The following is a 15,072-nucleotide window of genomic DNA, read 5'->3' on the forward strand; positions in this document are numbered from 1 at the left end:
GAAATGGAATTAAGGGTATAAAATTTGATGCAAGGAATAAAATCCCTGTTTAGGGTGTGAAAACACCTGTTTAGGGTATCGTTTTAGCCAAGGGTTAAATCCTTGTTTAGAGTGCTTTTCAAAAGTTGATTATCGCGGAGGGTTTACAGGCCACAATGGGAGTGACCCCCCCCCCCGGGTTTCACATGCAGTGGTGGCACCACAGAGGGAGGGGGCAATCATGGCAATGCGGGAGTCGAAACTTTTGGCCTCCATATTCCCCATTCATAACCTCATTAATATACGCGAAGCCTGTAATCCAATCAAAAGAAATTGATTGCCTGACCGCGCACTAATTGCGAGGTCATTAATAACCCCCAAGACTCCGGACGCGCAACAATGACTTCTGCGCGTGCGTGCGTGTATAAGCTACACGTTATGGCAACGCACACGCCTACGCGATGCTGTCGCACTTCTGTGATTGGTAGCTCTTGTTGTCGGCGCGAATGTTATATTCGCCTGGTTGATTTTTTTGTAGGGTAGGTTACAACAATGATTAAATCTGGTTATATTTAACAGCGTTTTATGGCATAAAATAACATAAAATGCCATTTTGATTTGTTCAAAATATTAGATACGACGGTAATGAATGACAATAATAACTTTGCACCATCTATTATGAGGTCATTGTGTGAAATTATCGGGTTTTGTTTTTGGGCCTCGGTATTTTTCGAGCTACCGCTCCCTCCCGAAATACCTCAGCCCAAAACAAAACCCTCGATTTCACACAATGACCTCAAAATAGATGGTCTTGTAGTTATTATTGTCTAAAAAAAACCCAAAATTTTAAGAAATTCCACTTTTTGCATATTTTGAGGCAATTGTGCACATATTTTGTTCATGTTTTCCCCACCTCCCCTGGAATTAATTCCCCCCATACCTCCAATTATATTTTTCCGGTGCTGCCACTAGTCACATGTGAACCTGGGATATGCTGTACACATAATCATAATGACTTGTATTATATAGGCCTACATGTACTCAATAAACATCTTGTTTCCATGTTGACTTGACAGATTAACACAGAGGTACCCCAATACCGACTACAGGTACAAGAAAAATCTCTTCTCAGTACAGAGGACTTCCAATCAAGCAATCTCAAACATCACAATGCTTTCCCAGAATCAGAAACAAAAGAGACGAATGTAAGAAGTTTTGATCTGAACTTTGACCTTCCAAACCTAGACTCATTGGACATTTTGTCCAGTCATAATGAGTTACACAACAGGATGAAGGGTGATCATAATGATGATAAACAAAAGACTGGTAGTCAGGATGAAAATGATGATTCATTAGATTCAAAGTTTGAGGATTTACTAACAATATCAGCTGATTACAGCAGCAGTAGACCTGATTACAGCAACAGTAGACCTGTTTTCAGCAGCAGTAGACCTGATTTCAGCAGCAGTGGACCTGATTACAGCAGCAGTGTACCTGATTACAGCAGCAGTGTACCTGATTACAGCAGCAGTATACCTGATTACAGCAGCAGTATACCTGATTACAGCAGTACTGGACCTGATTACAGCAGCAGTATACCTGATTACAGCAGCAGTATACCCGATTACAGCAGCACTGGACCTGATTACAGCAGCAGTATACCTGATTACAGCAGCAGTAGACCTGATTACAGCAGCAGTAGACCTGATTTTAGCGGCAGTGGACCTGATTACAGCAGCAGTCTACCTGATTACAGCAGCAGTGTACCTGATTACAGCAGCAGTGTACCTGATTACAGCAGCAGTGTACCTGATTACAGCAGCAGTATACCTGATTACAGCAGTACTGGACCTGATTACAGCAGCAGTATACCTGATTACAGCAGCAGTAGACCTGATTACAGCAGCAGTAGACCTGATTACAGCAGCAGTAGACCTGGTTACAGCAGCAGCAGACCTGATTACAGCAGCAGTGATCAAGAGTTTCCTTCATATCGTGGCAGTGAGCACAAAGACAACAGCGAGCAGAGTTCAGATGCAGCCTTAGATTCCATGTTTGACCTCGACCAAGCAGATTTACCATCTGCAACATCAGCTGGTCATGGCAGCAGGTTGAAGCGTTCTACTAGTACTAGGCGGGGTTCTGGAGGTATAAGTGATGATAGTGGAAATGATCTTTCTGCCACTGTCAAGGATGGAGAAGAAAATATCTATACACTGGATGCTAATGATCCCAGGGTAAGTTACTTTTTTTGTCTCACTGTAGCCTGTTTTCAGAATTTACCAAAAGTTTGAGGAAAAGTTTAAAACTATATTACATTTGCTTGAAAATTGTGACTTTTGTTATACAAATAGGTTCAAACAATTGCCAAAAGTTGACAGCCCTGCTAATAATAAAGCCAAAAAAGGTAGGCATGTATCAAACAGGGGAGGGACAGAAGGACCCTTCCCCTGCCTAAATCATAAATTACACAGTCTGCCTATTGTAGCTATTTTAGCCTCTGTTCCCCTAATTTACTTAAAACCCTGGATCTGTCCCTTAAAATATATGTCAAACAGTGCTAATGCTAAAATCAGTTTCAAGTAGGACTTTAAAAGGTTCTTAAAGGGGAAGATTGGAATGTCATCTTTCCCAGGGAAAGATCTGACATTGGACCAGACCATGGCCAGATGGTAACATGGGTAGGTTTATTTCACCTTGAAGGCATGAATAGTCTTTCAAATATGGGATAACTCTCAAGTTGAGAGTAACGCCATGTTGGATTTTGAAGTGGCAGATTCAAATTGTGTGCGCTAGCCTAATTCTACAGGGCATATACACATGAATAGAAGGGGGATTTGTCTGTACGCTGGCGACACAACCATGTAAACGCACCGATGCAAATCTGCCACTGCCACAAAACTTTGCTTTAAATATTCAAATTAACTTTATTTTAACTAAAAATTGATGAAAAAATACTACTAATTGTACATCCATTGATAATTTTATATATTTTACCTACTTCTTTACTCTAAACCAAGAAACAACGGTATATTACAAGATGCTCTATTTGAAATAGAGCATTGCATTGTGGGATACCATGCTGCCTGACTCGGCAACATGCTGCCTGATTCGGCAGTATTTCCTGATCAGACAGTCGGTCCGGACTGTCAACTGTACAGTACTGCTCAGTGACAGAAGTGGGTAAGTGCAATAGCTGCCATGTGTAGCTGCAATGTCTAGATGAGTACAATATACTGTGTGTAAATTACCCAATGTTCACAGGGCAACCATTACACTTACCCACTTCTGGCACTGTTTTATATTCTCTTCATAGGTTGTATCAAGGGTCCTCTTCGGCGTTGTAGGCCTGTGTGTCACCATACGTCTCTTTGCCTTGATATCCGTCAGTGAAACCATCGGTCCCCTCCAAATCTCCTTAAGTGCAATGGGCACTGACATCATCAAATTCTGCATCGTTTATGCTGTGATTTTGCTTGCATTTGCTGTGGGTCTGACCCAGATCTATGCACCTTATTTGAACGCTTTCCACATCAGATGTATCAGAGAAGGTGGTGGTTCAAGTTGTGTCAAAGGAAAATTTGCAACGTAAGTTTTTCATGTTTAAAATTTGAAAAGAAAGACTAAAATATAAGTAACTTTATACCTGAAAGCATATTTATACCTAAAAGAATATTTATACCTTATTTAAAAGCCTATTTTACATAAAAGCTTATGTATACCTAAAAGAATATTGGTATGTTATTATAACACATCGAGAATGTTAGTGTTATTGTGTTGTTGTGCACCTCTGAGCATGGTCGTCATAAAAAAGTAGTTTTCCTGAAGATAAGCTGGTTAAGACTTTTTCAGTTGATTTCCTTTACCTAAAAGCAAATTTCCTGTAAGGGCCAAAAACCAAGTTTCATGTTGTACTGACTGACTGGGTACTTTCTTGTACTCAGGTCTGGCTTATGTATTTTCCCATTCAAATGCATGGGAAGTTAGTGCTGGATGGCAAACAAGGATGTGATATAATTGTTGGCAATTTCTGTCACCAAAAGTGGACCATTTTAACATTGTCAACAATAATATACAAATACAACATGTTTTGGGGAAGTAGTCAAAACTACTGGTCCCTCGGTGTTGGATGATTTGACTACTTCCCGACGCGTCAGCGGAGGGAAGTAATCAAATCATCCAACACCGAGGGACCAGTAGTTTTGATTACTTCCCCAAAATGAAACATGTTGTATTTGTTTTACTATACCTCATAAATATTTTCACTATCACGGCAAAATCGTAAACAAAAGTCAAAACACACACCAGTCAATGTGCCGGCCGGCATGGTAAATAAGCTTAATATTTTGCTTACCCGATTTTATTGCAGGATTTCTGTTCAATCAATATTTACATTTTGGCCTATATTATTCAGATTTTCTTTTTAACTTTCCATAAATAACATTTTGTTTCATAAAACGTCAAATTCGTGTGTTATTATCCATCGGTAGTCTCGGCAAAATAACTGCAGCCGACGCCATTTTCACGATAAACGCATCTGCAGAATCGCCGTTGTGTAGCATAATGCTACGCCTGAAGGAACGGTGACGCGCTGGGTCGAGACACTGTGTGGTAGTAGGGTGCGGAAGTTTTACTACTTCCCTCGCGTTCACAGCGTAATTGCACAGGCGCGGAAGTAGTCAAAATACCGTACTCGGACGCTAGCGTTATTAACCAATAAGATGTCTGGATTACCTAATAAATATTTATGAGGTATAGTAATACATGATGTCAATGTACCCATAAGTTGCCATAACAAGACCACCAAGTAACTATAATTACACATTATTTTGTAAATTAAATCTAATATTTGAACTAAAATTTGCAACTCGCTTTGGTACGTAGCAATGTCTCGCAATGCCGGGCCCATGTGTGTCACAACTCGAAATGGAGTCCCCTGTATAGTTAATGGCAGGCTCCTCTATTCTTATGGCATTACCTCATTCATTCATTCATATTTATTCAGTACTCACATAAAAAATATTACAGCACATATGATAAAAAAATATACATTATAAATACGTATACAAGATGTGGTCAATTGCATGAAATACCAGATATAGCAACGAAATATATGGATTATGGAGTAAACACCAGGCGAGTACCAAGGATAGCCCAAAAAGCCTCAATAAAATTGAGGCTTATTTCCATTGGGGTCCTTAAAGAAAAAAAGAAATGGGGAAACAAGCAGATCAGGCAACAGAACCAAATAAATAAATAAATAAATAACTCCCGAACCCAAAATATTGCACAAAATAAATAAATAACACCCAAATCCCATATTGCACATAAAATTACGACCAAAAAGAAAAAGATCAAACTCCATCAATACCTAATGAAAGAACTTTGCTCAGTTCTTATGGCTTGATCCATCAGATGTTTTTGACGGTTTTTTAAATTGGGTCAAATTGGTGATCTGTTTGATGGAATTTGGTAATGAATTCCAATGTTTGATGCCACTATAAAAAAAGGTGTGACTAACATTACCGTGGTTTCTAGGAACAACAAAATTGTATGAGCTATCCCTGGTACCGTAGTTATGCAAAGATTTTGTACGAGTAAAATTGGCACTTAGATAGACCGGGGCTTTTTCATGGAAGATTTTAAAAACTTGATTCAGTTTCAACTGAATCACCCTATCATGAACAGACAACAAACCAATTTTGTTCCGCTCTGCCTGACCAATGTGTGCACGAGGTCCCAAATCCAAAATGAACCGCACAACTTTATTTTGCATGGTTTGCAGCCTGTTCTTAAAATGTTGTGAGAGAGAGGAATACCATGAAGAGCATGTATAATCATAATAACACATAATAAGGGCATTGCAAAGTATCTTACGAGTGGTTAAGTTTAAATTACCAGCTTGTCTATACAAGAACCTCAACCGTGCGCTAGCCTTTTTAATAATATCTTGGGCAATTGACTCCCCATTCAGTGTTTCATCAAGGGTCACCCCAAAAGATTTTGCAACCTTGGAGGATGTTATTTTCTGACCACCACAAGAAACAGAAAATGAATTAACTTTCCGAGTCTTTTTTTGTACCAAATAGCATGCACTCAGTCTTTCCAAGGTGTAAAGAAAGTTTATTGTCTATAAGCCACTGTCTACATGAGTCAAGCTCTTTACCAAGTCTCTCTGCAATGTGCCCCGGATTTTTATCAGACACTAAAAGAGCGCTGTCATCAGCGTAGAGCAGAAGCTTGCAGTCGACACTGCTGGCCATGTCATTCACATAGCAAAGAAACAAAAGGGGACCAAGAATGCTGCCTTGCGGCACACCGCACGAGACACCAAGGGGATTAGAGTCAACATCGTTTACATTGACAATCTGCTTCCTGTCACTTAGGTACGATGAAAACCAGTCAACAGAAGATACACCCATGGCTCTAAGTTTTTGGCAGAGAATGACATGGTCAACAGTGTCGAATGCCTTCTGTAGATCAATTAAGACTAAACCGTGTAATTACCTATGGACATTTGACTCCTGATATAGTCGTTGAGGTGAATTAAGCAGGTATCAGTAGAAAATGAACTCCGAAACCCAGATTGGTACCCATACAAAATATTATTTTCTCTCAAATAGGTCTCCAGCTGAGAATACACAGCTTTTTCCAATAATTTTGATGTAACACATAAAATGCTCACTGGCCTATAGTTTCCAACCTCAGAGCGACTATTTTTTTTGTACAAGGGTCTTACACGAGCAAGCTTAAATTCAGTTGGTACAGTGCTAGTAGCTATTGACACATTAATTATATGGGTCAACTGACTTTTTAATAATGCTGCCCCATCTCTCAGAAATTTGGCAGGAACTCCATCAAGGCCAGTGCTTTTGTTGGGATTAAGAGAGCGAAGCTCTTTCAAGATAAAATCACTTGACACAGGGCATAATTTAAAGGCATTAGGTGACACGCCCAGTTTTTTGTAATGGCTCGAAAAAATTGTGGAGTTCACGCTGAACTTTCCGAGAGAGGCAGGCAATTTGTTGACTAATGTGCTAGCAACAGTAGTATAGAACTGGTTGATATGATTGGCAACTGTGCTAGGATCAAAACAAAGGTCACCATCAATTTTAAGAATAACACGAGATTGATCCTTGCTTTTATTACTGTAACCCAGGGTTTTCAATTGCTCCCAGAGTTTTTGGGATTGAATCTAAATTCTTCAATTTTATCCCTAAAGAAACTACTCTTGGCCTTTTTCACATCCCTTTGAATTTTATTTCTTAATCTGGAATACTCAGAATACAATTCAGGCTTTTGTTCTTTCTTGAACCTGTATAAAAGATTATCTCTCAATTTAATTGCTTCTAAGATTTCACTAGTCATCCAAGGTTCAGTGTGATTTTTGAGTCTGATTTCTTTGACAGGAGCCAAGGTTTCAATAATATTTGATAAAACTGTTTTAAAAACACACCATGATCTATTGACATCAGTACAAAAACCCCAGACCAGTCTGCCAGTGAAATGGCAGTTAACAAAGCATCAACGGTGTAATTTTTCTTTGATCGTATCTTGACAATGTTGTGATGTTTCATCTGGCCTTTGACAACTTTCCGAGTACAAAAAATCAACAAATGATCACTCATGCCAATATTGATAGTCCCTGACTGGCATATTTTGTTGCTGTTATTACAAATGATGTGATCAATAGCACTAGAACTAGTTGAGGTGATCCTGGTTGGTTCATTTATGAAATTTTTGAGGTGAAACAATCCCAACATATCAAGCTACTTTTTCAACAGACCATATGATTTAGGTGCTAATGTGTTAATGTTGAAGTCGCCGAGGACCATTACCTCACAATCAGATCTAATTTTAGAAATAATAAGCTCTAATCGATCAAGGAACCCACTGTCCTTGGGAGGGCGATAACAAACCCCAACAACAATTGGTTTTGTTTTTGGCAAAAGTAATTCAATCCACAGGGCTTCAACATTTGCATCAAGCAGATCTGATCTGCAATTAAAAGCCAAATTGTTCTTAATGTACATACACACACCTCCACCCTCTCTGTTCCGATCAGCTCTGATCACAGTATACCCATTGATGTTTATTTCAGAGTCAGTGACAGAACTGTCGAGCCATGTTTCTGATATTGCTATTACAGACGCGGAAGAGTTATTGGCAAGAATTTTGAGCTCAGATATTTTTGATGTGAGCGACCTAATATTGATATGGATGAAATGGAGTCCCTTTTGTTTGAAACAGTCAAAAAAGGAGCTAAATTGTTCGTCGGAAGGATTGAAGTTAGACGATTTAGAGTTATTGGTACCGCTAATATCTTGGTCTTCTTCAATGTTGGCAAACGGGAGCTCATCAAAGCAACAAATATTGCACAAGTAACTCAGCTCTGCGTTTTCCGCAACAATGATGTCGTACTCTGCACCGGTTAGTATTTGAGTGCATCTGCTATGTACCCATCTATCACAATTATCACATGTAATGGCTCTACTTCTGCTAACGACGCCTTTACTGCAGTGGACACATGGGTGTTTAGGTTTCCTTGCAGTAGTACTAGGGCCTGGGTTAGATGCAATATCTCCAGCCAGGATCATGAGAAGTGCTAGTCTTACATGTGAGCTTCTGTCGAGTTTACGAAGAATTCTGGATTGATTGGGGAGTAATGGGATGCCATGTTCAAAAAGGCACTCGAAACTGGCACATTGTTGATGTTGTGCTCAGATTATCAGTCAGTGAGATAGGGGGCGCCCAGTGTTCACTTTCATTTGGGAGACCATAGTTCATGATGAAATTGAAGCTTGGTTGATTTACGCTCGAGTTCTGGATATTATTGCACATGAAATTAAGAGAAGGTACACCCAGTTCGATGATACCATGTAACGTAGCATATTGACCATATTGACCAAACCGGCTATCAAAAAGTTCAGTTCACACAAACCACTATAAAACAGGTGTTGGCACTGATTTCAAAAGTTAATATTATTCACAGAGTTAAAAACGGTTTAAAAGTCCAGTATAAAATCAGCCAAAATGTTGTCAGCATCGGCCTAGGGTTATATAGTTGATGGAGCCATAGTTCAGTATTTATTGCACATGAAGCAATGATAAAGTTGATGTAAGCTTAACCTAAAACTTGTGTGACAGTGGTACCAAAGGTGCCAAATTCTGCTACCTTGTTTGTGTACAAACCTGGACCCAAAAGTTGTCATCGAAGTCAGGCAAATGTAGCAAGAAAACTGGTTCTCTAGCATTTCCAATGGATACACACTCTTATATAATAGTAATTGCACATCCCATATACAGATTATTTTGCAGTTATGGTGTGCTGCCTCAGCTGTGGAGACTCCTATGTAGGTGAAACTAAACAATCCCTATGAGCCTGTTTAAACCAATACAGGCACCCAAGTTCCAACAAAACTCAAAACTCCGCTGTGTATAACCACTGTAATAAGAACACTGAACACTTCTTCAATCCTGAAAGAGAGGTGATTTGAAAGATGAGACAGAAAATCCATAATGGGAGAGAGTGGGCTGGGAGGTATAAGAAAGGGGGACTCCATTTGTCACACACATGGCATTGTGAGACATTCCTCACCATCTGATGTCACACCATCATCAAAGCCAGGGACAGTGTATGAAGGGACTAGAAACGGCTTCCACCCATTGTACCATGCGAGTTGCTGATTTACAAATTATCGTCGGTTGAGCAAGCATGTATATTGTATAATGCATTGATCGATAGACGAATCCAAGCACAGTTACCACACAGCACGTGGCTTGCCTTGCATATTGCGAAATGAGTCTACAGTTTTCCTATACTGATAAGACTCTACAAATGCCAACATAAATCATCAAAGAACATTATTTTAAGAATTATTTCAGTAGCGAAATCAGTAGGAATGGAAAGCGTACGGTGTACACATCCTAGAAAAGTTTTAATGTGTTTGTTCTGGCATTCTGTATATCCACAGAATGATCACATTTTTTCTCCAAAATCCTATGTAAATGATTTTCAATGCTACACAGAAATTATGTTCTACAAAGGATAGACATTTTACACAATTTGACATAACTTTAGAAAATATTGGAATATTTTGATGGTTTTTTGGTATCTTGTAGGGCAACATGAGTAAATAATAAGAAATCAAACATCGTGCCATCAGCGCAACTCGCATGTAATCGAGGGTCGTAAACTCGTAAAAGATAATCTCATATCAATAGCTATCAATAATCCGTTTCCAGTCCCTTCATACATGGTCCCTGATCAAAGCAAAGCAAAGTGAGTTGCAAATTTTAGTTCCAGTAAAAGATTTAATTTACAAAATAATTTTTTTGTAAATTACTGACGAATAATCTACCCAAAGGGTAATATAATTATTCATGTGACAGATGGGTTGATTCCCTTCACCTAAAAGCCAAGATCTATTTCACAAATGAATAGAAATATTCATCTCACAGTTATCATCAAAGTTACTGATAATATCTTTAGCTAAATTATTGCATATTGGGGATTTTGAATTTTTTACATGTTACATCAAGAACTAAATTTTGAAAGCTACACCAATGGAAAAGAAAAATTATCAAAGGAACAAATTTGCAAAAAAAAAGAGGAAACAATGTGCTGCAAAATCGGCACCTTTCCATTAAAATGTACAGGATGTCCACCCACTGTCATGACATTAGTGAAGGTCACTTCCTGTTTAGATGCTGTAATGTCAGCACCCATGTGACAGTGTATTTTTAATCAAGTATTCTTAAATCACCTAAGCTAACTGTTTAAAATTACCATTATTTTCCTACAGCTTTGCATCTTCCTTAGAAACACTATTCTGGATTCTTCTTGGTTTTATGAGTAAAAATGACACGCTGCTTGATACGGACCATACCATCATTAAATTCACTGGCATAATGCTGTATGCATTCTATCTGGTATTGGGTGTCATTGTTTTACTCAATGTACTGATCGCTATGATGGGAACAACCTATACCACTGTTGAGGTATGTCTATATAAAATCGTAAAATCACAATAAGGCCAAGAAAAATAATTGTTTGCTTGCCCTCCAGTGGGATTTTTGGGGTGGGTCGGTCGGTCTGAATTTTTTTTTTTTAATGCCTCTCTACTGTATAGTGTATTGGCCTGTATGCAATGAACATTGGTCATGTAGAAAGATACATCAATACTTCACTTCAGACCTTCAATATGAAAGATACACCACCGAAATTTATTCAATTAGAATGACAGCATACTTAGGGATGCACCATTAGATTCTCAGGGGGGGCATGGGAGTTTGGGTCAGGCAGAATTTTTTTTTTCGCCGCCTTTGGCGGCAAAGTATTTATTTTTCAATTTTAATGTATACCTTTATACAAAGTTGGGTGGGGGAATTTTTTTTTTACTCATCAGTGAGGCAAATTTTTTTTTTCGTCTCACTAGTGGGTAAGTTTTTTTTTCAAAAACTCCCATGCCCTCTGAAATCTAATGGTGCGCCCTTACATGCATAAGACGCCAAGTTTATTGGAAACATCATGGTTATTATATAGGCCTAAATGTTATAATGAGTTTACAGTAATGAATGTTGTTGGCCAAATTTAGCTTTGAAATAAAATTAAAGTTAGATCCAGAAAAGTTGTAAAAACCATTAAAATTATAAACTAAAAACTAAAAAAAAATTTTTTTTAAAGGGCCAACCCTGATTTTGGCCATTTTTTTTTTCAATTTTGGGTCGGTTGGTGGAGGGCAAGCAAACAATTTTTTTTTGGCCTAATAATCTTCAACAACTGGAGTGAATATTTCAAATGGACGTTACCGTATTTGTTCCATTAACCGCCCATGCCCTATAAGCACCCACCCAGCAACTTTTACTACATGTGATCCCCTATTATTATGTGCAGGAATAATAAATAATAATAAATAAGCATTTATAATGCGCCATTTATCTAGAAAATTAAATCTAATCCAAGGCGCAGAAAACAAGATACACTACAAGTAAACATGAAAACAGAGTTTACAAAAAAGTATAGCTGATTAAAACAAATCAGCTATCCAAATTGTTAGCTCAATACAATTTCATACAAAATACATGTACAATCAACATGAAACCAAAGAATCCATAAATACATGTAAAACGAAAATACAGAGCAGTATAAAAGCATGATAAATCAAACACTGACATTATACGCAGCATTGAATAAGAAAGTCTTGAGTCCAGATTTGAACTGATCAACAGAAATTGATTGTCTCAGATTATAGGGAAGCGAGTTCCAAAGTTTTGGTGCAACAGTAGAAAAAGCATGGTCTCCCAGAGAATAATTAGATCGGGAATTTTTAATAGACATTTGTCTGACGATCTGAGAGTGCATACAGGTGTGTATGGAACAAGAAGGTCCGTGATGTAAGAAGGTGCAATGTTGTTTAATCCTTTCCATGTGAGAAGAAGAGTTTTAAATACAATTCTTTCACGCACGGGAAGCCAGTGCAGATTCATAAGAATGGGTGTGATGTGGTCATATTTGTGAGTGTTTGTCAAAACGCGTGCGGCAGAGTTCTGTACAAGTTGAAGTTTCCTAAGCTGTTGTTCAGTAATTCCATTTAGTAGAACATTTCCATTGTCTAAGCGCGAGGTAATGAAGGTGTGAAGAAGTATTTCGGCAGTATCCTTTGACAGAAGTTTCCTAATACTACGTAGGTTGCGGATTTGAAAATAAGCAGATTGACACACTTTTTTAATATGATTATCCATTGACAGTGTAGAATCAAAACACACGCCTAAATTTCGCACACTGGTTGAAGCAGATATAGTTGAGGATCCGATTTGAATACTGTTACGATGAATCTTACTTTGAGAGTTTTTGGAAGATACTATGAGCAATTCAGTTTTGTCATCATTAAGTTTTAGTTTATTTTTGTCATCCATGATCGTATATCAGAAATACAGTTTTCAATACGCTGACGAGCTAAGTCTTCATCTTTGGGTTTGTTTACATCAAAAGAAAGGTAAAGCTGCATATCATCTGCATAAGTATGAACATTCAAGTTATGATGACGAGCAATTTCAATAACAGGTGATGCGTATATAGTGAAAAATATGGGGCCTAACACAGAGCCTTGTGGTACTCCAAATGGTAGGTCTACCGCAGATGATAGAGTATTTCCAATGCTGACGGATTGATTTCTGCATGACAAATATGACAAAACCCATTTAAGGGTGGGCCGTTGACACCCAAGGATTCAAGACGCGAAAAGAAGAATATTGTGATCAATAGTGTCAAAGGTCGCAGATAAATCCAGAAGAACTAAGAACACAGCATGTTTTTTATCAAGTTCACATAAGATATGATTTTGGACCTTCAAAATTGCTGTTTCGGTTCCGTGAAATTTTTTGTACGCGGACTGGTACTTTTCCAGAAGGTTGTGCGTTTCAAAGTGATTGTTCAGATGAGATGCTACAATTTTTTCAATAGTTTTTGACACAAAAGTTAAATTTGATACAGGTCGATAATTTCTGAGATTTTCAGAATCAAGAGTTGCCTTCTTTAGCAATGGCTTAACAACAGCACTTTTAAATTGCATAGGAAAAGTAGCTGTTTCAAGAGATAAATTTACAATATTTGTGATGGTTGGGAGGAGAAGGTCAATGTGGTCCTTGAGAATCAAGTAGGAATTGGATCCAATTGGCAATGCTTAGATGGAGAAGACATGACTAATTTTAGAACTTCTTCCTCAGAGGCCGGCAAAAAGGTGTTCAACTCTGGCACAGTAGAATTACATATAGATGGCGGAGTAAGTCCAGGAGTTGGAGAAAAGTCATTATGCGTGAAAGATGCACGGATGTTGGTGATTTTTGAAATGAAGTATTTGTTGAAGGTATTTGCCAATGCTTGATTAGAAGAATGAGATGGTAGCTTGGGTTTACCCTTTTGATGGAGTAGTGATTCGACAATATTATAAAGTTCCTTATAGTGTTTTCACAGTTTACTATCTGATCCCTGTAGTATGACGATTTTGCTTTATTAATCAATGTGTTTACAAGGAGACGCTGAGCCTTGAAAAGATCACGGTCGATTTGCAACTTTGATTTCCGCCATCGCCTCTCTAGTCGTTTTCTTTTTCTTTTTCGCCAGCAATTTCATCGTTATACCATGGGTTGCGAGGTCTTAATGTGACAGTTCTTGATTTCAGAGGTGCATGTTTTTCCAATATGGTACATAAAATCTCATTGTATTGATTTATAAGTCCAGATAGATCAGTCTTGGGGTTTGTGATAAGCTCAGAGTTTCTTATATCACAATCAAAATCCACATGGTTTATCATTTTCAACTTATGATATGTAGTCTGATTTTTGGCGATCCCGGCTTGTTCAAGTTTAATTTACAATGAACGGCAAAATGGTCTGAAAAGAGGGTACCTACACCAACTGATTGAATGAGATCATCAGTTGAACGAGTTACAGCCAAATCCAAAGTGTGGCTACCACGTGAGTTGGTTCTTTCACAAATTGGGTAAAGTTATATGTATCCAGTAAATCCTGAAACTTGATGGTATCTGGGTCATTGGGTATATCTATATGAAAATTGAAATCCCCAACAATCAGAAGCTTACACGGAGCAGATATTAAAGGAACCAACCATCAAACATGGAACCATCTATATACAATTAAAATCAATATTTTGGGACATTGTTTACGTTTGCAATCATGTAAACAATGTCAAATAAAAGCGCCCACCCAAAATGATGTTGCTAAATGATGTTGGAATTGTCTGTTCTATTTGAAATCCATTCTTACAGACTAATACAGACTATTTATCGTGCTTTGTATGCTGTAAATCCTCGCATATTCATGAAGACCGATCATTTGAGTTTAACAATCACGCCAGCATTGTGTGACTTTGTTTATACACAATAGAATCTATTGTGTATACACAATAGAGAATTGTGTGTCTTTGTGTTTAAAGACCTTAAAAATATGTGGTATGTTCGTAGCAGTTTCATCTGTTGCACTTCGTGGAATGATCGGCCCTCATTATCGGACGATGCTGAGAATTTGACTGTTTGGGGTTCATCTGTATCTCTTTTAGTCCATGCCCACTCC

The 15,072-nt window shown here is 38.1% G+C and overlaps 1 protein-coding gene across 1 annotated transcript in view; it reads left to right on the forward strand.

The window, feature by feature from the left end:
- The window catches only part of LOC140171559 (short transient receptor potential channel 4-like), a 96,699-nt gene that overhangs the window by 78,726 nt on the left and 2,901 nt on the right, over window positions 1–15,072 (forward strand). Inside the window, exons 10-12 of the mRNA XM_072194832.1 lie at window positions 1,056–2,216; window positions 3,296–3,567; window positions 10,785–10,980. Coding sequence (XP_072050933.1) covers window positions 1,056–2,216; window positions 3,296–3,567; window positions 10,785–10,980 — 1,629 coding nt within the window. The remainder of the gene's footprint in view (window positions 1–1,055; window positions 2,217–3,295; window positions 3,568–10,784; window positions 10,981–15,072) is intronic.

This window comes from Amphiura filiformis, chromosome 15 (genome assembly GCF_039555335.1).
Source record: "Amphiura filiformis chromosome 15, Afil_fr2py, whole genome shotgun sequence".
Classification (NCBI taxonomy): domain Eukaryota; kingdom Metazoa; phylum Echinodermata; class Ophiuroidea; order Amphilepidida; family Amphiuridae; genus Amphiura; species Amphiura filiformis.